Genomic DNA, 24,884 nt, shown 5'->3' on the forward strand with positions numbered 1-24,884 from the left:
ATTTTTATAAAAAAAAATTATTTGGTTTGAGTCAATCAAAATTTCTTTTGATCTTTTGATAAAGTGGACAAACCACTCATTTCAACTATTTTGATAAAGTAGTCAGACCACTCATATCAACTATTGTAAGAGAGAGAGTTGATCTTTCGACCCCTGACCTATCAAGAAAAAAATTATAATTCTTCCATTGCAAAAATGATAATTGGGTCATTATTTGGTATCTCACAAATATATATATATATATATATATTTCAAAAACACTTGTCAAATTACTTTTATAAAAATAGGTCATGGTCAAGCAAAATAATGATTTTTGTTTGGCAAGGAGGATTATTAAAAAATGAAATAAAATCAAGAGATTGATTACCCTATTAGATCCTCCACATTGCAGTTTAGGGTATGCATAATTGCACACCGTTAGAGAGGGGCCAATGCACCCATTAAAGAATGGTGAGCTTTTTTTTTGGATGTTGCTTGTCCAAGAATAAATAGCTAAACCAAAGACCCTGCACAAAAAATCAACCTACCCAAAAAATAACAAGCAAAAAACACATGTTCAGATTGCCTTTGCACTTATCACTCGTAATATTCTGTATTTCTTTCTTTCAAAATAATAATAATAATAATAATAATAATAATAATAAAATTAGTCTTCCAACACATGATTTTTTTTTTCCTCCTTTTCTTTTCTGTGATCTTACACAAATCTTCTTCTTCTGGTCCCCCCAACAAGTTTGTGGTGCAAAATTCACCAGTCAAAATCCGGTCCTCCTCGATCACAATCCCGACGACATGAAATCAACACAATACATGGTCAAGATTAACGCAACAGAAATACTCCTTAGCAGAAACAAAAATACTGACAATGGCAGAAATTTTGCAAGAGAAATACATACTCTACAGAAACAAAATAGTGACAACAACAGACAGAATTTCGCAAATTGCACTGAGTTTCACTTGTTTGCAGAAACAAAAAAAAAAGAAATCAATCATCATTAAATAATCAACAACTTGATTTATTTGATTTTATTTATCTTCCTGGTGTGTGTGTGTGTGTTCTCAGACTTCAAGTTTAAAAGTCAGATGACTGGGATGAATTGGTAGGGTCATAGGCCTGGTGTGTTCATGTGAACTCCAAGCTCCCATCCCATGCACGGGCCGCCCTCCGGGAATCACTCTCAGAGTGCGATCGTTTGAGCCCCACCTTCCTCTCACCATCAAAAAGCAAGGCCAGCATCTTAGGTGTAGAATCTAGGTGGCGAATCACATCATCCTCCTGTGGACCTCATCAACACTAAATACTCCTCAAATCTAATAAAATGTTCATTCTCATGCCCATCAACTTTGATGATTTAAGCTTTCCCATGTACAACAACTCCCATATATTGTCCATCACTCACTGTTCTTTTTCCCTCGCTTGTTTTAACTAACAGGTTCAGGTTGTTGTTACCTCAGAAAACCCAAGTGGAATTGTCAAGAACACCCTTCATTATCCAAGTTGCCACTTGCCATCTCTCTCATGGATTCTATTCTATTCTATTCATCAAACAGCACCAAGATTTCCTTTTAAATCTCCCTCCTCCCCTTCTTCTTCCAAACCACCACCACCAATACCATCACCTTCTTTACCTTCTCTTGTATACCAAAACCATAAACATGACAACCTTGTCCATTTCCACCACTGTCAAGTTCTTGATGATCTTCTTCTTCAGTAGTAGGATTGCTATGCAAACGTATAACACTGACGTTGACTCAACTCTGAGTGAGTTGAGTCTCGACGGAGAATTCGACTTTCATAATGTATCGCATGCTGCAAAAGACTTCGGCAACCGGTTTCAGTTTCAGCCGTTTGTCGTCTTAACACCAAAGACTATTTCTGATATATCTGCTACAATCAAGCATGTTTACCAAATGGGGCAGAGTTCTTCATTAACTGTTGCTGCTAGAGGTCATGGACATTCACTCCAGGGTCAGGCTCAAGCACCGGGTGGCATCGTTATCCAAATGGAGTCTCTTCAGCAGCAAGAGATTTATGTGCACTCAGGAAGGTTATCATCATATGTGGATGTTTCTGCAGGAGAGTTGTGGATAAATGTTCTGCTTGAGAGTCTCAAGCATGGCCTTGCACCCAAATCATGGACTGACTATCTTCATCTCACTGTTGGCGGCACATTATCTAATGCTGGAATCAGTGGGCAGGCTTTCAAGCATGGTCCACAGATTAGCAACGTTCATCAGCTAGAGATTGTTACAGGTTCATCTAAATATACAAATATAATGATGAAATATTAGAAAGAATTGATTTTTATTAAGTACTAACCATGCTGAACTTTTTGAGTGCAGGGAAAGGTGAGGTTGTTACCTGCTCTCCTGGAGAAAATGTTGATCTCTTCTATGGTGCTCTTGGAGGACTTGGTCAGTTTGGAATCATCACCAAAGCTAGAATTGCACTTGAGCCAGCACCACAAATGGTAAAACATTGCTCTTTACCAGGCTTGAAAATTCTTTCAAAAACCAAACAAAAATAACAAAAGTTCCTTCTTGCAGGTGAGATGGACTAGAGTTCTGTACTCAGACTTCACTGCATTCACACAAGATCAAGAGATGTTGATATCAGCGAAGAAGACGTTTGACTACATCGAAGGCTTTGTGATAATAAACCGGACAGGAATTCTTAATAACTGGAGGTCCTCCTTCAACCCTCAGGATCCTGTTCAAGCCAACCATTTCAAATCAGATGGGAAAACACTATTTTGTCTTGAGATGACAAAAAACTTCAATGCTGATGAAACAGATATCATGAACCAGGTAAAAATTAATCAAAACACAAAAAATGACATGCATGCAAAAATCTTTTTCTGAAACATTTTCTTATTTTTGCAGGAAGTTAAAACACTCTTGTCACAACTGAGATATATACCGTCAACACTGTTCCAGTCAGAGGTCACATACTTGGAGTTCTTAGACAGAGTGCATGTATCTGAAGTCAAGCTGAGGTCAAAAGGTTTGTGGGAGATTCCACACCCATGGTTAAACCTTCTCATACCAAAAAGTAAAATTCATGACTTTGCTGATGGAGTCTTTGGCAACATTCTTAAAGACAGCAACAATGGTCCCATCCTTTTCTATCCACTAAACAAATCCAAGTAAAGATTTTTGCCTTTGTATCAAAATATTCAGTTCTCATTTTTTTTTCTTTTCAGAAAATTGAAGTTTCCAAGTGTGGTTTCATTTTCATTACAGGTGGAATAACAAAACATCAGCAGTCATTCCAGATGAGGAGGTTTTCTACCTGGTGGCTTTCCTTTCCTCAGCACCAAACTCATCAAATCATGACAGTCTAGATCGTGCATTAGAAATGAATGAAAAGGTACTAGATTTTTGCAAGAGAGCTGATATTGGAATGAAGCAATACTTGCCTTATTACAGCAGTGAAGAAGAGTGGAAGGCCCACTTTGGCTCCAGATGGAAACTCTTTGCCCAAAGAAAAACATTTCTATGATCCTCTGTCTATCCTTGCACCAGGGCAGAAAATTTTTAGAAGGGCGGTATATACTTCATGAAAAAAAATACATAGTTTACATCTGCTTACATCTTGTACAAAAGTCAGGCAGAGACATTTCTGAACATACATACAGGGAATTTCACTTACTTTGGATGTACAGAGCAACAAGAAATACATATGCCTAAGGGTTAAAATCATGAATTGTATATACACCTGTGTAAAAATTTCATTTGCTCATGCATACATGACTTATTTTAAAATCTTTTGTTGGTATGTAGTATCTTTAACCACTAACTGACAGAGTTATACAGTGCGATTTTTTTTTACCTTTTGAGTATGTCCCTACCAAACTTAAATTGCGTGGATACCACCAGAGGTCATTCATGGACAATGTTGACCATCCCTTGAAATCTATAAAATAATGACAAAAGATGTAAACGAGACATTGCAAAATCTAATTAATGGTTGTATAAAATAATTGTTATTTAACCACAACTAAACTTTCATGTGTTAACCAAATGGTGATTAATGGAACACGCCCAAAAATCTTAAATTTATAAACAGAATTTGTCAGAAAAAAAAATCAAAATAGTGGCCATTAGTGTCCACAGTTTTAAAGTTGGTAATACATATATACACAAATAAAAATATCTTGGAACAATCATATGGATCTTGCAGCAACTTTTTCACAGTTCATTTAATAACCTTTACTACTTAGTCTAATGTTAGAACAACTTAAAATAAGCCAAAATTTGTCAAAGTCACCTTCTGTTACAATTGAATCATGCATATAAATCAGGTAAAGCTTAAAGACTAGCCAGAATCATCAAGTAAAAAGATTAGATTTGGATGAAAAATTTATTATGAAATGATTTCAAAATAACTTAGTATTCTTGGTGTTATATTATTTCCACAATAACCTGTAAGTGTAAGCCATGAGTGATAAGTCCAATAATAAAAGTTAAAAATGTCAGAGGATGTGGTCACCAAACTCTGAAGCATAGCTCTAACAGCCAAATAGCTCAAAGTAAAAAGAGTAGAATAACAGAGTAAAAGTAATGCTATAACAGAAATTTAAGTACAAAGTTGGTAAGGGGAGCTTGCCTGAGTGGTTATTGTCATCTCACACCGCATCTGATTTTAACTGCAAAGCAGCACTTACTGAAACCGTTGGCTTCATCATGTACCCAATTCAAATCCCATGTTTGATAGCGTGGGATGTGAAAAAATTCTTTTCATAAGCAGGAGGTTTGGCACAGATATCTAGGCCTTCGATCATAATTGTGAAAATAATTGTGAAAAATGACATGACACTAGCAATGAAACTCATATGCAGTTTCCACCACCACTTACTGAGGCAGATTAAGCAGAACAAGGCTAAGTGTTTGAGTGCTCTAAAGAAAGACAGCATCAAGATCTGCTTATATTTTATCAAACATTAGTGCTGAACAGCTCCACTTTTTGTTGATTTTTATTATTATTATTATTTTAACACGATGAAGGTAGAAGCAAGAAACATTAATCAATGTCAACCAAAAACTTGAGCCAGTGAATTATAACTTCAAGATTTCAGTGCAACTTTATTTCATTTTCTTTAGACTTGCTGTTGATGTTCTTCAATCTCCTGATATTTTTTAGTAATAGTATACAACATTTGTCACAAGCTATCTCTCATGTCTGCACTAGGCAATGGTGGGTAGCTCTGACATTGCCACTTGACAGCATCCCCCAGAATATTAAAGAGAAAGAAGAGTGGGCTGTGAATTTAGTACCTTCACAATAATCTATAGAAAAACAAATAACAAGCAAACAAAGCAGTCACTAGTGAAGGGTCCTCTCGAAGGTAAAATCCATGCATTTTCATGCCTTTTAGTTTTAACTATGACAACTGGATTTCCAAAAGCAATCTTACCAACACATTAAATCCAATTCACTGTATAAAAACTAAAGAGATACAAGAAGAAAAGGACAGATCATTTGGAACTAGTGAACTACCTGCATATGACAAAAGAAAATGGCTTGGAAAAGAGGGCCAGCACTAAACTAGATGAGGCAAGCAAGTGGTCAAGCAAACACCACATTTTCCTGGTGTGATTAAATAAAATAAAAGAATGCATTTATCTCGCATGGAGGTCTCAAAAACAATAGCTACAGCAGATTATGACTAACAATATTATCATCACCTAATAACAATAACATAAACAACAGCAACTGCAACTTACAACCATGTTGTGCGGAGAAAGCTGAAGAGAATTTTATTCTACAGACTACAATGATAGGATGCACAATGCGTAAGTAGAAGTCCAGTAAGCATACCTCACAAAAGAACAATAAGAGGAAACTACCACAAAGTACTAACTGAAAAGTCTGGTAGTATTCATCTTTCTCAGAAATACATGAGAAATATAAGCATCAGTTAATGTTAGAAGTGGGACATTAAGCATTGGGCTCAGTCCAACCTAGATCAGGTCTCAAAGTTTCTCCTTGAGGTTCTTCAAAATCTCGTGCATCACGAAGTGAAGCCCCAAAATCAGTAGAATCAACTGCAACAGGAAGGAGGCTACCAATATCATCTGTTGCTCCAAAACCACCTGCTCGAACAACATCATCAGTTTTTATGACAGCTTCCATGTTCACTTCTCCAGTGACACTGTTTTTCGTATTGACATTTGTTCAATAGATCCCTTCTTAGATAACTCCATTTCACCTTCATATTTCACGGCATCTCCAACTTCTTTTTGTAGGCTTTTTTTATTTCAATCTTATGGTTTCCCCCATTTTGTTCCTCTCTCTTACTGGCATTCTCATTTTTATCTGTACCGCGAAACATCAAAGAATCAATTCTTTGCAGAGAATGTAATCAGCTGGAACTTTAATAAAGTAGAAAATAGATAAAGAGACAACATTTAGCAGGGCAGGGCAGCCTGAGTAAGATGAGACATCAAAAAGCTACCAATCACAAACAGACTGCTGGCTTATAGCTAGGCCAGAAGTAATCTGGATCTAGATTCCAACCTAGCATGGACAACTCTGATAATGGTTTCCTTTTTCATTTAGGATAAGCACAACGGGCTTCCATTGGAGATCAGACGAGTAATAGGTACTAGAGGAAAACTGAGTTGGTGGCTTAAAGTTATAGCAAATCATGAAAGGTAAGAAATTTGTGCTCTTCAAATCATTTTTACTGTGCATCAGCACATCACACAGTGGCAAGACATGAAGAAGAGAAGAGAAAATTAAAAAAAAGTAGACATTTATGAATAGCTGCATGATGAACTTAAGATAAAGAACCAATCCAGCACATGGATTCCAGTAAATTAAAAGTTGACAATTATGTAGAGCTGCATGATGAACTTAAGACAAATAACCAATCCAGCACATAGATTTCAGTAAATTGTACTATTGGGAAATTTAATTTTAGCATGACGAACTATAACAGATATATCATGTATGGAACCCAGATGCAAGTGCTCATGCAATGACCTTTTTGAGGACGCAAATTTAGTGCTAACTGGAGACACTCAATAAATTAAAAGAAAAATTAAACCAAAGTTTCACTAGGCATCAGTCATGTCAAACAAGCTAATCCAGTTTCTGAGCAGCAAAATTCACATTTGATTCTACTGGGTTTAGTTTTCCTCTATTCGGTCATATACTTCATATTTTTAAGTGAAAACAGATTGCAAGGCAGTGTGATGGTAAAAAGTGAGCTTGGATAGGAGTTTGCTAGTGCTGAGCTCTTAGCTATGGATTCTTGTCCATTCTTCTCTCTTGAACTAAACACAGGCTTAATTAATTTACTCACTTAGATCCACAGAGAGTAGTTCAAGAGAAGCTCAATCTAGAACAAACCTCAAGCTAGACGGTCAGGCTTTAACTTAGTATCCAGCAAACCTCGAGCTGGCTCATAGTATTTCAAGATAAAGTCAAACACATACCTACTGGAGATCAGGTTTCAACTCCTACAAAACATTTGGCATACACCACTTTTATTTCCTCTACAGTATTCTTCCAACATAATGCACCTTACTTGTTGGACAATGAATTATGTTCATTTATGCTTAGGTGGTAAATAAGATTTCCAATGATAACTTGCAATCCCCTCTCTCTACTGCAGCTATGATAAGATAATGTGACAAATTGCCTTTCACTGCTGAAATTATTATCCAACTTCTCTAAAAAGATACTGCATACTCTCATTACTCAATGCACCTTAAAATTCCAGTGACACAATTCCCATGATGTCATCCAATTACACATGCAGGGAAATGATAAATACTTGCAATAGAAACTGATGATGTCCTTGGTGATTGTTGTTGAAGATACTTGGAAAAGCACCACTTCCACCATGGACTGATGGAATTCCAGCCACAATAAACTTACTTCTTTTCGAATAAATAAATAGCTTCATAGCTCTCTATGAAGAACGTTTGGTGTCAGCATAATCGTTTCAGCTCTAATATAAATCAAGACTTTTAATTAGCCAAGAAAGTTAACATTCTAAAAAAAAATTTTAAAAAAAAAATATTGGACTAAAAATTTCCAAATAACGTTGGTGAAAGACTGTAAGCCACCAAAGGATTGCCTTTAGACCTATCTTATAATTTTGGTTATCTGTTCAGTACTTATCTAAAGCATGTACTTGGAAAGGTTAAGTAATGCATTTGTTTGTCCAAATGGTGCCACACATAAAACACCTAACATTTCTTATTCGATGCCTATAGTCAAACTTTAGCCCCTTATCCTTCATATATGGCATCGCTTTAAATGAGAAAGTGATAAAAAATGCTTATGTAAATAAATTGCAAATTCCCTGCCATACCAAGTCAGGAGGAGGCTTTGGCTTGGGCAGCAATCACGGCATTTGTATGGGTTTCTGAAACTAAAGTTATAATATCAGAAAGAAGTATTCCTAAAGCAAAAGTAAATCAGTATAATATAATATAATATAATATGATATAATATAATGACATTGAAAATACCATTCGAGACCTGAAAGAAAGTCATCATAAGGTCAATCGCACGTATATTGTGCAGAGCATAGAAGAAAATAAGAATACAGAAATATTGAAGGAAATTTGGATTTCTTTTCTGTCTGATGAGGATGTCACCTCCAAAACTAGACTCAAAATCATAATCCATGACTAGTTCAGATCAAATTTGCTTGATCCTGAACAATTACGAACTGTGTTCTCTGTGCCAACCTCCTACAATTACCAAAGAACTCAACAGATTTAGAGTAGAACTTTGAAGTTAGAATCATGTACTGTATCATACCAACTTCAGAAACATAAAACCAATTGTTGTATGATGCAACCCTTTTGTTTACAACTAACTGTATGATGCAATGTTGAACAATACAGCTGTTAAAAAATGCCACTTAAAACTAATTCATTGTGGATAAAATGCAACACATGGATAAATTGCGCATGAGAACTGATAAACCTAAACAACTGCAAAGGAGATACAGAAGCAAATATAGAATCATTAGCAACCATGAAAAATAGAGGAATTGATAAACTAAAAACAACAGAAGAAGAAGCAACCTTGTCAAACAAAATATGAGTCTCTTACATTCAAGAGCAAAATTACAAAAAATGCAAAGAGAAAAACAGACAAGAGGATCACAACTCATGACCAAAAATTCATAAAATACTATATCTTTAGGATACCAACCAAACACTACCCTTCCTTGCTAGCAATTCCATCCATACCATGCTGTTACACTTCAATCGTGACACCAGAAAACATGAACAAACGCTCGAGAAAATCCAGCAATGAAGAAGTAAAACATGAATTCCAAAGAGGAAAAACAAGATTTTTAAGGCCCTAATCCAAAACTAATCCTCCATGCTAGCAATCCCACATCCATATGCATGCCATTAAACTTACTCCTATTGTAACACAAAGAACAAAACCAGAGAAAATCCAGCACAGAAGGAGTAATTAAATCTGAATTCCAAGGAGAAACACTACCAATCCCATGCATATGCATATCGTTACACTCCTATCGCGACATAGAAAAAAATTACATCTTTGGAAGCCCAATCCAAAGCTACCCTTTCTTGGCAGCAATTCAAACCATATGCATGCAAATATGCAATTGCACTTACTTAAACCGTGAAAAACACACACCTAACAAGTGCTCGCGAAAATGCCACAATGAACAAGTGAAGAATGAATTCAAAAACGAAAAAGCAGAACTTTCAAGAGCCCAACCCAAAGCCAATTCATACGCGTGCAGTTTGCTCCTTAATTCTATCATGACACAGAGAACAAAACAAGACACCTAACAAGTGGTCTCGAAAATGCCACAATGAACAAGTGAAGAATGAATTCCAAAACGAAAAAGCAGATCTTTCAAGAACCCAATCCATAGCTAATTCATACTCATGCAGTTTGCTCCTTAGTTCTATCATGACACAGAGAACAAAACCAGACAACTACCAAGTGCTCGAAAAAATGCCAGAATGAAGAAGAAAAGCTTGATTCAAATTGAAAAAGAGATGAGATTCTTTAGCAAAGCGTACCTAAAAGAGAAGAGAAACCTCGGTGGTGCTTTGTGGCACTCGGAGCATGTTGGGGTTGGAAAAAATCTTGGTGACACGTTTCTTGGGTTTTTGCCACTACACGTGCTCATACAAGCTTAAGAGAAAAAGACAAATTATGAGAAGAGGAATTAATTTACTTATAAATCCCTGAACTTTTACAATTTTTCCAAGCAATCCATCTGACTTTTTTAAAAATGCTTTTCAGTCCTTTATTTTTGAGTTCTTGCTTTGTAGACCTTACTAAAATGTTTTACAAAATAAGATAAATTATTTAAATAATTATTTAATTATTTGGTTACTCCAATTTGAGTCAACGAATTTAAAAAATTCAATTGGCCAGAGCATGCTGACGGATTCTTCATATCAGATAAACAAAACTTAATTTGGTTTTTTAATTTTAAATTTTTTTAATCAGATAGATTGCAATAATATTCCTTATATTTTTTTGTCCATGTGGCCCGATTAATTCGATTAAACGTAAAATAATGTTAGGGTATATATTTGAAATTTTTTATAATTCGGTGACTGTGTAAGCAGAGTAGTTGGATGACTATTTAAATTATTTAACCTTAAAATTATATCAAACTATCCCTCGTCTGTGTAAAACCAATGGTCGATATTTGTAGAGGTTAAAGGTATATCAGTAATTGCAATTAAATTCGCATTTAAATTAAATATCTAGAAGAGTGCAAATTCTCTCGGGTATAAAAAATTTGGTGGATTTTTTTTTATGGAATTAGAATAGTTGGAAAATTTTTCTATATAATGGTGCGTTTAGTATAATAGAATTATTTTTCACAATTTGATTTTTTTTAAAATAAAAAATACTAGTGACTCCAGTGGAATTACTTTTCAAACTCTCAGAGTTGGTTTAAGATAAAATCTCTGAAACAATCATTCTATGTCTAAATTGGAGGCCTCCTAATGAATATTAAAATGATAAAAATTTTTAAAACTTTATTATGATTATAATTTAATTCGTAATCAATTCTATATTTCTATGTAATCTCAACTAACTTTTTTTTTAAATCAAGAATAATGAGTCAATATTTTAAATATTTTAATGTGATACTTAATCAATTCATATATTTTCTCAACTAACTTTAAAAGTTTCCATTTTTTCCTCTGCCTTCTATGATGCTTTATTTCAAAAGCAATGTACTTTTCCACCATTAATTTAATGTTCATTTTTTAATTGTTATTTTTTTAGTGTTTGTTACTGAGCTCGTAATTGCAAAGTTAAAATAATACAATTTATCATAATTATGGCAACTTATTTTAGCATGTACAAGCGTTAACAAACATCTATCTCACTAGGGATTTTTCATAATAAATTTAAATAAAATTTATTTTTTAAAATTAATTAGAAGCCTTGTTTTGAAATTTGGCATCTAATCATCTTGAGTTGTCCCTGTTTAATATGATATAATCACTTTTCATTAGATTGTGTAACCAATCAACTTTCCCAAGAAAAAAAAAAAATTGTTTAAAATGCCTTCATTTTCAACAAATAAAACTCAATTTGCATTTTAGAATCTTCTTTGTTTTCCCTAAAGGAGGGAAAAAAGAGAGTTTAGTTTACTTGTGAACTTGGTTTTTTTATTATTTTTAGATAAATTACATAATTGGTCACTAAACTATTCACGAGTTCCTATTTTAGTCACTAAACTAAAAAAAATTCTATTATGGTCACTGAACTTATGAATTGCTTTCAGTCCAGTCACTGACGCCAACGCTGTTAACGGCGATCTGACGTGGATCGGGCATGTTAGCATGTATAACCACGTCAACACAGCAAGTTAAAAGCTTTTTTCTTTACTTTCTTCTTCTTTCCATTTCTCTTTTCTTTCTTCTTCCTTTTTCTTTCTCCTTCAAATACCTTGACCCTGATCTTCCCCCCTTCATGGAGTCGGCCAGTAAAGTAAGAGATAGCCGGAGTGGCGACCTTATGGATGAGGAGACTAAGGTGTATTCCCTTTCTTTTATTTCTTCCTCTCTCCTTTCCTTAATATTTCATCCTCGTTCGGTGCCCTAATATTTAGTATTTCATCTTATTAGATTTAAGGGTTTAGGGTCCCGATTTATGGCCATTGTGTCTTTATGCATGTTTTCATATGTGGTATTTATAGATAGAATTACATCTCCTTGAAGATTGCATTTTTATTTTGTTAGTTGTTAGATACCGATTTGAGGAATATCTTATTGCATGTTCTATTACATAAGTGAATGTATAAGAAATTTCTTATTAATCTTGTTACATGCTCTATTATAAGACATATATTTACTTATCCTTTAATCAAAAAAATTTTTATGTTGTGTTGTGACATACATTGTATGCCCTAATTTACTAGAGTATGTGTGTGTGTGGAAGGGAGGGGGGAAGATGTTCAAAGGAATGCGATTGTAATGATGAATGGTTCTTTCAAATGATAATTTTGATGTATGTATTCATTTGATGTGATGATTTTTCTTATTCTTTTTTCCTTATTCCTTTTCCAATTATATTAGTTTAATTACTTATACAATATGGTGATATTTTTATGTCTAATTATAAATGGTTTTTCTAGTTATAAATAAGTTTCATAAATTAATTCAATGTGGGCCTTTGCATGTCTTAATTCTTGCATATTGATGAAACTCATCTCCAGGAAGCAGTCTCTGGTAATTCAGGGGGTTATTCAGGGCTTAGAGATAGAATGCATGACTATCATGAGGAAGATGAAATGAGTGAGAATGTTGAATGCAATGTAGGTTGTGATCCAAGGTTTAGTAGTGATAGTTCTGACTTAGAATTTCATGAAAGTGACTATGATATGGAGGATATTGATGACTAGGTTTTTGAAATTAATGTTGACTTAGGCCTAGAGAGTGATATGGGTGGTGTAAACCTCACTAGCAATTCGGAACCAAGTTCTAGGGTGGAGTTTGATGGTGTTGAACATGTACATGCAACTAAGGACTCAGAATATGATAACTCTGACTCTTTGCATAGTCAAGATAACTCTGGTGATCTAGGTGTTTGTTTTAGAAAAAGATGGCCAGAATTTAACAATCGGACAGATATCGATAATCCCAAATTAGCAAAAGGGATGGTGTTCTCTAGTAGAGAGGCATTGAAGGAAGCAGTGAGGCAGTATGGAAGAAACAGTAGATACAATGTAAAGTTTGTAACGAATGATAAGAATAGAGTTAAAGCTATGTGTAGAGAAGGTTGCCCATGGGTGGTTTGGGGATCAAAATTTAACCCCAGAGATGACTTGGATAAGACTTGGCAGATTAAAACCTATGTTAGTGGGCATACATGTCCTAAGCAATTGAAAAATAGGAATGTGACATCTAAATGGATGGCCTTCCATTACCTACCCAAGTTTTCAAGTGATCAAAACTATTAAATCACCTCATTACAGCAGGATGTTAGGAGTGATTTCAATTTGCTAGTGTCATTGAGTAAGTGTCACAGGGCCAAACTTATAGCTTTAGAGTTGGTCCTAGGGAATGCAAAAGAACAATATGCAAAAATATATGACTACTTGGAAGAACTTAGGAAAACCAATGTAGGAACCACCACAATTTGTCACCTAGATTGTAGATTATTCCTGAGGATGTATGTTTGCATGCAAGCTTGCAAGAATGGATTCAAATCTGGCTGTAGACCTATCATTAGTCTTGATGCATGCTTCTTGAAAGGATATTATGGGGGACATTTAATGGTGGTTGTGGGTACTGATGCCAATGAGTGTTTATATCCACTTGCATTTGCTGCTGTTGAGAGTGAGAATCTTGAGTCTTGGTGCTGGTTCATCCAATCACTGATACAAGATTTTGAGATTGTTAACTCCTATATATCATTGGTAATTCATGTCATACAAACAAAAGGTGCATAATTTTTCCATGTCTACTTTTTCCAGTTTTTTAAACCTTAAATTTTAATCTTGTAAATGTTTTATTTATTGAATTATATTTGGGCAGGGACTTGTGAATGCCTTACTTGAGTTGGTGCCAAATGCTGAGCATAGAACTTGTGTAAGGTATTTATACACCAACTTCAAGTCTCAATCTACTAACAAAAGGAAAGCATTGAAGGATTGCCTGTGGAAAGCTACCAGAGCAACTTACTTAAAAGAGTATGAGGATGCAATGCTGGAAATAAAGAATTTATCAGAGGTTGATAAAAAGTGGTTAGCAGATAAAGACCCGAAGCATTGGTCCAAGGCCCATTTCTCCACAAACATAAAGTGTGGCATGTTGTTGAATAATTTGTGTGAGTCATTCAATAAGTATATATTGGAGGCAAGGGAAAGACCTGTGCTTACTATGATGGAGACAATAAGGACCAAGTTGATGCAGAGGATTGCAATGGAAAAAAGAGGTAGCTGAAAAGTATACATGAATTATATGCCTTAAAATTCAGAATAAAGTAGACAAAATTATTGAAGAGCCTAGTAGGTGTTGGGCTAAACAACCTGGTGGTGGAAAATATTAGGTTTCCCGTGGGCCAGCAAATCAACATATGGTTGACTTGGATGTCCACAACTGTTCTTGCAGAAAATGGGATCTTACTAGAATTCCTTGTAACCATGCAGTGGCAGTAATGTTTACAATTGAAGAAAGACTTGAGAGATATGCCCACCCATATTACCACAAGGAAACACAGCTGCGAATTTATTCCAACTTCATTCAACCTATCAAAGGGGCAAAACAATGGAGTCATGTGGAAAACATGGAGTCTATTTTACCACCCTTGCTTAGAAGGCCCCCAGGAAGGCCACACAAAAGTAGAAGGAAAGAGGCAGATGAAGTGACTACAAGTCAATCTATGATTACCAACTCATGAGTGAAAATGACTTATAGAAAATGTGGGAAGACAAGGCATAATGTAAGGACATGCAAGGGAGAAGTTGGTGCTAACAGTAGAAGATCTAAATTACCTGTAAATTCTGCACATCTTCTTTGCAACCCAATTGGAATGCACATTCTGCTTTATTAATTGCTCATAGTTGTGTTTTTTTTACAGGTTAGGAAAGCCAGAGCAAATGTTCCAAGGCAATTTGCAAGTCAACTTTAATGGTTTGTAAGTTTACCTTTCCAAACCATTATTTTATTGTTTCTTTGCAATTATTTCTTTTTTTACTTTTCTTGTCTTTCATATATGTTCAATACCTTGCACGAATAGTATGTCCTTTCATATAGGGTTCTTCACAAACTATAAGACAAATAGAAGCTGGAAGAATACATCTAGAAGTAATGCAAGAGGTAAAACTAAAACTAGTCCTGTATTAATTTCAACATTTGTTAACCATATATATATATATATATATATATTACTTTCATAGGGTTTTTCTCAAGTTACAAATTAAATTGAATCACAAGGAGTACAAGTCAATGCTGGAAGAAAGATAAAAAAAACTTTTCTATATTTGTCTTGCATAGGTCTTTAGTATTTGGTAACCTTATATATTTTACTTTCATAGGATTCTTCTCAACTTATAAATCAAATTAGCTCTCAAGGATTTTATGTTAGTGCAAGACAAGAGGTTAAAAAAAAATTCTAAATTGGTCCTGCATTGATTTTCATCATACATTAATCCTATACATTTTACTTTCATAGGGTTCTCAAGTTATAAATCAAATTAGATCTCAAGGAGTACAAGTCAATACTGGAAGAAAGGTAAAAAAAAAATTCTATATTTGTCATGCGTTGGTTTCCAGCATTTGGTAACCCTATAGAGTTAAATTTTTTAAGATATAGTACAAGTAAAACAACACAATAGGGGAATTTTTGAAAGTATACTACAAAAACAATTGGTCTTGTGTTCTGTTTAATTTTTATAGAACAATTGGTAATTATTTTCAATATTGGTACATATCAGTTAGTGAGAATTTTCAATGAAGCCAGTGTATGGTTTTTACACTTACATCATAGGGTTCTGTTCACATTATAAATCAAGAAGGATTTGAAAGTACTCATGTGGAGGCAAGACAAGGGGTGATATTTTTTTTGTTTAATATGGTTCTCTCTCATATGCGTAATACCAATTTTCTTTTTTTTTTTGAACTAGAGTCATGCTCCAATCGAAGAAACTAGACCAACAAAATCACACACACAAACTGTTAGGTGGATGCCTAATGTAAGTATTATTTTTGGTTATCCTTTTCATTTTTATCTTCATAATTTTTCAGCACTGATAATTTATATTCTTTGTCCTATTCACAAGGTTCTTCAAAAATTATAGGTCAATCTATTTTTCAAAATGTACACGTAGTGGCAATGCAAGAGTCTTCTTCACTAATTGTAAGTCAAGAGATAAAATTAAATAAAATTGTTTGTCATGTGTGTGGTACTTGATTTTTTTTTTTCTGTAACTCAGAGGCCTACGCAGAGTCCTACTCAATTTGAAGAAACTAGAACTACTCAACCACATGCACAAACAATTAGGTGGATGCCTAATGTAGTTTTAACCTTACATTTTTCCCAATTTATGATTGTCTTCTGCTTTGATGAGTTACATTAATTCTGATTGTTTAATAGGTTCTTCTCAAGTTATAAACACACATCAACATAGGCATCAAGGGAGACAAGTCCCTTCAAGGTATTTGAGAGATTTATCTCAATGTGGAAGAAATGCCCAAAATAAAAGAAAGGTGTCTCGATTGCCTGCCAAGGTTCTTCTAGAAAACAAGAGAGAAACTAGCAAGGGTGCACATCAAGAGAAAGATAGCTACTTGGGAAGCTGTGCACATTGCAGTATTAAATGAGAAAAGTGTTTTCATTGTTTTTGCAAAGTTTCCTTTTTTTTTTCAAGCAAATGACATTATGTCATTATGTAAAGACAACATATGTTAAGTTGTAGGCAACAGATTGGAGAATACTGATTAATTTTGTAAAGACCAAAAATCTGAATGTCATTATGTTTTCTCAGCAACGGCAATATGTATCATCTATAGAATTCTGTGTTGCCTATTATCATGTAAATGTTGCAGTTATTATCTTGTGTCTGCCATTCATGCTTACTTTACAAATATAATTTTATAATCATAAGATGTAGTTTGAATGTGATTATATTTTGAGGGAAATGTGAAAGCTTTGATCATCTGCAAAATAAACTCTTAATTCTAACAGATTGACTTTGTTCCTCTTTAGTTAAAGCTCTCAATCTTGGAGAAGAAAATATTTTTCACTATCAAATACAAAGACCTTTAATTCAAAGTAAATAGCAAAATCTTCTATTCAATTGAGAATCATTTACACCAAATAATTACAAAATAAATCAAATAATTTACATCTTCACCATATTCACGATTTTTAACATTGATAAATGCAAACTTTTCAGAATTTCAACTTTGGCATCTTCACGATGTGAATTCACCATCTTCACCATGATTCTAACCATCTTCACCATGATTCTGAGATAACACGTTATTAGATTCCAATGCTTGGAGGGGAAGGGAGAAAGGGAACAAGACAAGAGTGGGAAAAAGACAAAGAGAAGAACAATACTTTACTAGCCACGTGATGCCATGAATGGAGGAAGATCAAGGTTAGCCCTACTGAAATGGCTAACAGTATTTGAATGAGAAAAGGAAAGGAAGAAGAAAGAAAGGAGAAAGGGAGAGAAAGAAGAAGAAAGTAAAGAAAAAAACTTTTAGCTTGGTTGTGCTGACGTGGCTATCCCTGATGACATGGCTGAGCCACGTCTAATCAACGTTAACGGCGTTAGCGTCAATGATTAGATTGAAGCAATTCATAAGTTCAGTGACATAAATAGATTTTTTTTTTTTTAATTTAGTGCCTAAATAGGAACTCATGCATAGTTTAGTGACCAATTATGTGATTTACCCTTATTTATTTATTTATTGATATTTAGGATGTTGAATTGATTATAGTTGTGTTCATGAAATGAAACTCCTGGGTTATTTTAATTTTTGTACTCATTTTTTAATCTAGGAATATAATGAATGTTTGACTATGTTAGTCTATTTATATGATTATAACTTGTCAAATTAAGAAATACAGCTATTAAGAAACATTTACATTCTTCTTTAAGCTGGATCCTCTTAGATTTTCATTAGTGTCTTTTTATTACTTGCAACTACTGTCTTATTAACTCTAGGTAAAAAAAATAAACTTTCTATTATGACGGACTTAGGAATTAGAAAATGTTATTCAAGTTACTTGTAGGTTGAAATACTGTAAATCCAAACAAACATCATAAATCAAATGGAGAAAACAAATTTTAGCCTAATAGAGATTGAATCAATACCTATGAATAACTAAAGAACTTGATTTTTCTTGGGCTATGAACTACCAAAACAACCTTAAACTACAAGAATCTAACACATTGTTCATTGTAATGAAGAAAAGAGAACATGCTCAAAAGAAGGAGATTGATAAACATTGCAGTGGTAAATCAAAAACAAAATGAAGGTTATTGACAAAATGAAAGTAGGGTTGATTATGATCCAAAAAAGTCTAATATTGGAGGCATCCATGATGCCTAATGTGGCAATAGAGAAAGTCAAACAAAGACGGCTTATAATTTAATAAATCCATAATATACAATTATCAAACATGCACAATATACATATATTAAAAATTATGTGAATAGTGCTTAATCCAAGGATCCCATGATTGATATTGATATTAATATTGCATTAAGGGCATGTTTGGTTTGCTGCAAATGAAATTATAGTGTAAGCGAACATGTAAGTGAAAATGCTTTATTTCAAATTATATCATCATTGTTTGATTTGTTGTAATTAGAATTGATATATTTACTTTTTCATTATTTAGTTTGATGTAATTTGATATATATGGTCACCATGCAAATGGAATGGTAAGATTAACACAGTATCTATCATTAACACTAGTAATTTAATATTATTCACAAAAACCTTTCATTATATAATATGCTTTAATTTTATACTAAAAAATAATTAATTAATTTATCTTTCACTATTTTTCATTGGTGTCGACACTAATTTAAGAGAAATAAATAAATAATTAATTTAATGATTATTTATTAAATTAAAAATATGTAATATTCTTTAATTTTATGCCAAAAAACATTTTTGTAATTAAAACTACATAACAATGAGTACTTTTAAATATAATATTAAATTAAATAAAACATTAGTAAATATATAATATCTTTTAATTTTATGTCTAAAAAATAATTAATTGATTTAACTCTTACTATCTACTATTACCACTAATATAAGAGAAATAATTAATTAATTGATTTAAATAATATTTATTAAATTGAAAATATGTAATATTTTTTTTAATTTTATGCAAAAAAAACATTGTCATAATTAAAATTAAATAACAATCGATACTTTTCAAATACAATGTTAAATTAAATAAAATATAAACAACTATATGTTTAATTATCTTAACAATTGATTATTATGCAAGATTTCTTATGTTTTTAATACATAATGTGGAGGGTGGAGAATGATGATTTTAACCCAAATATTTTGCTGCATCTTAACTTACAGCAAAATATCCTGCAAGTTAAAATACTGCAAAAATACCACAAACTGTAAAACTTTTTATATGTAAAACTCATTACACAACTAACCAAACAATCTTTTAAATGTAAAACCAGTTACATTACAACTACTTACAGCTATTTACAAGTAACCAAATAGCATCTAAATACAAGTATTATTATACTCTATTAATTTGAAGACATCAAGCACTTTTTTGTGGATTTTTTTTGAGAAGAAGCTAAGATTTGCTTTTGTTTTTTAATTATTTTTTAAAAGTCAACATACATATTTCTAAATTTTTATTACGGGCTTGTTTGGATAACCCAGAAATTGTACATAATCCGTACATTATGGCATAATATAATATTTTCACAGATTTTTGCCATAATGGTTGTTTGGGTACCTAATTTAAACTACAAAATTATGCCATAATGTGGGAATTCTAGAATAATAAAATATTCCACTACAAGTGGAATATTTTTTTATGTTGAATTTCGTGGCTCTCTCTTTCGGGTGTCTCTCATTTGCTCTCTCTTCTTCTCGAAAACCCCACCGGGATCCAGAGGAAACGTTCAAGATCCAAAGCGCCCTCCCACCTCTGGCTACTGTGTTGCAGGATGCCAAGCCTAAACACCTATGCCTGCCCAGCTAGCTCGAACGCCGACGCCTAAAGCCAGTCCTTGTCGGTTATCCAAATCGGATAGCCACTATACGAGCAACTACTCTAGGCGCGCGTCGCAAGACTGAGGATCGCACCTCACATGCCATTACACTCTCTCTCTCTCTCTCTCTCTCTAAGATTGGGCTTTTGGAAACCTCCACAAGGCCAGATTGGTCGGCAAAAAAGGTGAAAGATCTCATTTTTTGCGAGAGAAACGAAGATGACGACGTTGTTCTTGGATCATAAGCAGTGTGGAGGTTTAGGTTCAACACTGGAGATCATTTTCCGCTTTGAAGTTGTTTGATTGGAACGAGGACCGGGTAATCTTCTTTGTCCTTAGTTTTTATTAACGTGTGCTGTTGATAATTCAGAACATCCATTGATTATAGGTGTTTATTAATCCCAAGCTATTGCAAGGTATTGAAATTAGTGGGTGTTTATTAATCATAAGCTATTGCAAGGTATTAAAATTGTATCGAATACGCTTCTATTTGTTGGTTGTATTTTTCAGTTTGCAGTTATAATTTAGATTTATTTTCTGTGTTTTTTTAATGACAATTTGATCAATTTATGGTTCAGTGATGTATAATATATGTATTTGTATGTTCATATTTTATAGGGAATCCATTTTTTATTAGTAATTTTACACTAAAATGTATAAGATTAGTGCAAAAAGTTAGATTACTGATGAAAAGAACTCATGGAGTGATGGGCAAATACTTAATTTTCCTTTGCCCCTTTTTTAGATAATCACTTGGATGTTTGTTCCTTTTTTTTCTTACTTGAAGCATTGTGTGTTTCTTTTGTTTTAATTACTGATTTTGCAATATGATTATTTCTATTTTTGGTTTTCCCTTTCTTGTAATTGCTTTTGTTTTGACGAATTGCTTGTATGTTTTGTGTGTCTATTTCATTATGTTTCCATATAGAATTTCATAACATTTTATTGTATCTATACCAGAGTAATCCTTGTATGCAAAATTTTGCAGCCAAAGCAAAAGAATAGATGATTATAAAGTCCAACCTTTTTTTTAATCTCTATGTTATGCTCCTTGTATTTGATCCTGAGCTAAACAACACAATTTCTATCCTTTAGAATTTGAAAACACTTTGCTTTTAGAAAGATTCCTTATAAAACTATATGTATTCTTTTGTCTCCTCCATGTGCACTACCTCTTTTCATGTTTAAAGGAGCATTTGTTTATGGATTGAAAGCTAATTAAACAATGGTGCTACTTTAGAATTTGAAAACACATTGATTTAATGTGTCTACATCTATAATATGATGTTCATGCATTGTCTCTTGTCTCTTGCATGTGTGTATATACATGATAATAAACTATTAATAGTGCATTAGTGAAAATCGCAACCGATGAGGATTGGCCGAAACATTAAAGAACAAACAACATCGTAACAATCATTTTTAGAAACAAGTTAGTAGTACAATTCATCAGGCTTCAAAGATCCATGTTACTAGTTTAAGGTTGAAAGCAAGAGACAAAGATCCATGTACATTACCAACTTGAAAACATGCAAACAAGGATATTAAAAACAAGAAACAAAGATCCATGTTACTAGTTTAGGTTGAAAGCTGACAAGACTGTCAAGCTTCATGCATATTTAGGACAAAAGAAGCCACTTTTACTTTCAGTTGGAGCATGCAGCAAATAAGAAACTCACTGATCTTGGAAGCACTTGTTCTGTTGCCATGGCCTCCGCATCTGAGTTGAAATCATAGTAAGAGCTCATGGTTGAAAGCTTCATGGAAAGGGACTATAGACGTATATACATGCATGGATATTGATCAGATAATTAATTAATTATATACTAAATACAGTAAATATATATAAAGAGAGCTTGTATATATCATGCATCAACTATTCTCACCTCAACCTGATTCAACAATGACTGAATATCGTTTATTATCTCATCAAGCATCATAGGCATACCCATTGGCTAAATATATATTCATACATATAATATATAACAATTAGAAAACAAAGAAGCATATATGATGATCTTAATTTGGTGATTAATTACTAATTGGTATAATAACCTTGTAATAGCCAGGAACTATGCCTTGTAAACATTTCATCCTTTCATTAATTTTCTCTTTTCTTACCTAAAACATTAACAAAATAGATATTATATTATATATCGCATGGTGATTGAATTGATTGCAATAGCTAGTTGACACATGTTTTTAGATAAGTAGAAGCATGAATTAGTCTTGCAAACATGATGACATTAGATGGCCCAAGAGTGGCTATGATCATCTCAATGAATCAATCCTATTGAGTGCTAACCATTATTGCTTTTTATTATTATATTTTACAATGTTTGATCAGTTATGCCAAGTCAAGGTAGATATGAAAGCAAGGCAAAGTGGAATGAAATTCACAAGGCTCATCTAGTAAAGTTATTGGGTGTGTATAATACTCCTGCGTACGATTCACAAAATGGATGGACCAAAGAGGCATGGAACAAGATGGTACATGACATGATAACCAAGTTTTCTAATCCAAGCATCACCACAAGCAAAATCAAAGCATTAGAACAAGAATTGAAAAAAACCTACAAGCTTCTAAAAGGGTTTTCTAAATTAAGTGGCTTTAGATGAGATTATGAAAGACACATTATATCGGCTCCTGATGATGTTTGGGCACCACTACTAGAGGTATGTACATAAATAATGAATGATTTCATTAATTACAGCCATCTAATTTAGAGCAAATCAAACAGAGGAATAGAGATGCAAGGAAGTGGCATACTAGACCATTTCCATATTTTATGTCATTGCAGGATGTTTATGAGGATAAGCATATATTTTCTAATATTTTACTTTTATAAAGTTTTATTTTACTAACATATTATATATTTGTTACGTAGGGAGATATGCTGAAGGTAAACAATCTCGTGGTATAGAAGATTATGAAGATATTTCTCAATCACCACTACACACCTCAAGTCCAAGTGTTTTTACTCCAAACGATTCAAGACAACCATCACCTATACACGAGAGGAGGATATCATGCAAGTGGAACCTCCTTGTTCTCAACCATGGAATCCTCAAACTCAAAGTTCAAGCAATGAAATTCTTCGGGGAAAAAGAGATCAAGATGGACAGAGAAGAAAAAGGGAGCGAAAAAGGAAAAGGCCCCAAGATTCATCATTCAATATGGATAAATACATTACATTTTGAGAGTACGAGAATAAAGAATATCTCAATGTTCTCAAGGGCACTGAAGTAGTGGAAAAACATACAATAGAAGATTGCATGAAGGTGTTCAACCAAATGAGTGACATTTTCACAGAAGAAGAAATGTTCCAAGCTACCCAAATTTTCATTAAAGATAAGATTTATCGTGAACTCTTCTTATGTCTTCAGAAAGATCATAGAGTGACATGGCTCAGAATGATGTTCACTAAAATTGTGTGATAAGTTTGACATTGTTATGGGTTATCTTGAATGTTTTGATTATGAACTTGTTATCTTGAACTTGTTATTTTTCTAGTTGTTATGGGAATATTTTCATTACGTGTAATTTTTTTTCATGAACTTGTTAAATATCATTTTTTGTATGATTGTTGTGTGATTGTATTGGTTTATAGGTGTTTTTTTATCATGAACTTGTTAAATATCTTTTTTTTCTAGTTGTTATGGGAATGTTTTGATTTTAGGTCTTTTTTTTTTTTGCCTGAATTTGTTAATAAGTACCCTTTTAGCTTGTAATATACTATGTAATGTTATTTAGGAACTTGCAAATGTTCTAAACTTTCAGATTATTTTCTAACATTAAATCAACATAGGCAATGGCTTTTTAACAAGACCCAATATTTTTCCATCCAAAAGGCATAAAGAAACAATTTCATGATTGCCACAAACCAATGGTCTAGCTCGGCAATAGCTACAATAATTATTCCACATTTGCATTGTAATTTCATCTCTTTTACGAGCACCTGCATTTCGCTCATAGTTCATGGTGTCAACATCCTCTCCGTATTACTCATCTCCATTAGGAACAATAGTTTCTTCGACTTCACCATCAAAATCATCAACAACATCTGCACCATTATGTATACAGATGAAGTTATTCAATATACAAGCAGGACTACTATATTAGTTTGATAGTCGATTGGATGAAAAGTTGCTACTTTAAGTATCAAAAATCTCATTTTCAAAATGCCGATGATGCGTTCAACATGGTTCCTTAATGAAGCATGTCGCAAATTAAACAGTTCTTTTTATAATTGCTCAATCTAGATTGCGCTCGATCTTACTACTGCAAATGGTAACGGACACCTCTGTATGGAGCAATAAAATTCATGGTATTAACATATCCTACATCTATAAGATAATATTTACCCCATGGGACTTCAAAACCTTGTTCAATCAAATGTTGGAGAATCCTAGCATCAGAAGCAGAACCTTCCCAACCAGCTCGTACATATACAAAATGAAGATCAAAATCACATGTCACCATAACATTCTGTGATAGCGTTTGCTTCCTATTTTTGTAAGGATCTTGTTTATCCAAAAAAATTGTGATAGAAATATGTGTTCCATCAATAGCACCAACACAATCCTAAAAAATAAACAAACATGTAACATTTACAATGACAAAAAAAAAATTCACAATGAAATTCACAATATATAGCTTTACCTACCTTGAAA

General features: G+C 33.3%; 3 protein-coding genes across 3 annotated transcripts; 2 read left to right on the plus strand and 1 right to left on the minus strand.

Moving 5' to 3' along the window:
- The first annotated feature begins 722 nt into the window (after positions 1–722).
- LOC120265551 (cytokinin dehydrogenase 9-like) lies at positions 723–4,539 on the plus strand. The gene is given in 6 exon segments (XM_039273493.1): positions 723–2,254; positions 2,344–2,471; positions 2,548–2,808; positions 2,884–3,146; positions 3,244–3,493; positions 3,495–4,539. Coding segments are annotated over 6 exon segments (1,569 nt in total). The 5' UTR covers positions 723–1,656; the 3' UTR covers positions 3,564–4,539.
- Positions 4,540–5,599: 1,060 nt separating this feature from the next.
- On the minus strand, positions 5,600–6,178 carry LOC120265552 (the record flags this gene model as incomplete). The annotated part of the gene is made up of 1 exon (XM_039273494.1): positions 5,600–6,178. A coding segment is annotated over one exon (237 nt), but the record flags the coding sequence as incomplete, so codon positions are not given.
- A 5,781-nt stretch (positions 6,179–11,959) lies between these two features.
- Positions 11,960–15,131, plus strand: LOC120265150. The gene is made up of 6 exons (XM_039273047.1): positions 11,960–12,022; positions 12,705–12,803; positions 12,891–13,343; positions 13,464–13,907; positions 14,026–14,234; positions 15,071–15,131. Exons 1-6 carry the CDS (start codon positions 11,960–11,962, stop codon positions 15,129–15,131), a joined length of 1,329 nt encoding a protein of 442 aa, XP_039128981.1.
- Positions 15,132–24,884: the final 9,753 nt, after the last annotated feature.

The sequence above is a fragment of the Dioscorea cayenensis genome, chromosome 7, assembly GCF_009730915.1.
Source record: "Dioscorea cayenensis subsp. rotundata cultivar TDr96_F1 chromosome 7, TDr96_F1_v2_PseudoChromosome.rev07_lg8_w22 25.fasta, whole genome shotgun sequence".
Taxonomy (NCBI): domain Eukaryota; kingdom Viridiplantae; phylum Streptophyta; class Magnoliopsida; order Dioscoreales; family Dioscoreaceae; genus Dioscorea; species Dioscorea cayenensis.

Coding starts and splice junctions, on each gene's coding strand:
- LOC120265150 (XM_039273047.1), top strand. CDS start 11,960: ATGGAGTCGGCCAGTAAAGTAAGAGATAGCCGGAGTGGCGACCTTATG. Junction 13,908..14,025: donor TTAACTCCTATATATCATTG/GTAATTCATGTC, acceptor ATATTTGGGCAG/GGACTTGTGAATGCCTTACT. Junction 14,235..15,070: donor TCAGAGGTTGATAAAAAGTG/GTTAGCAGATAA, acceptor TTTTTTTTACAG/GTTAGGAAAGCCAGAGCAAA.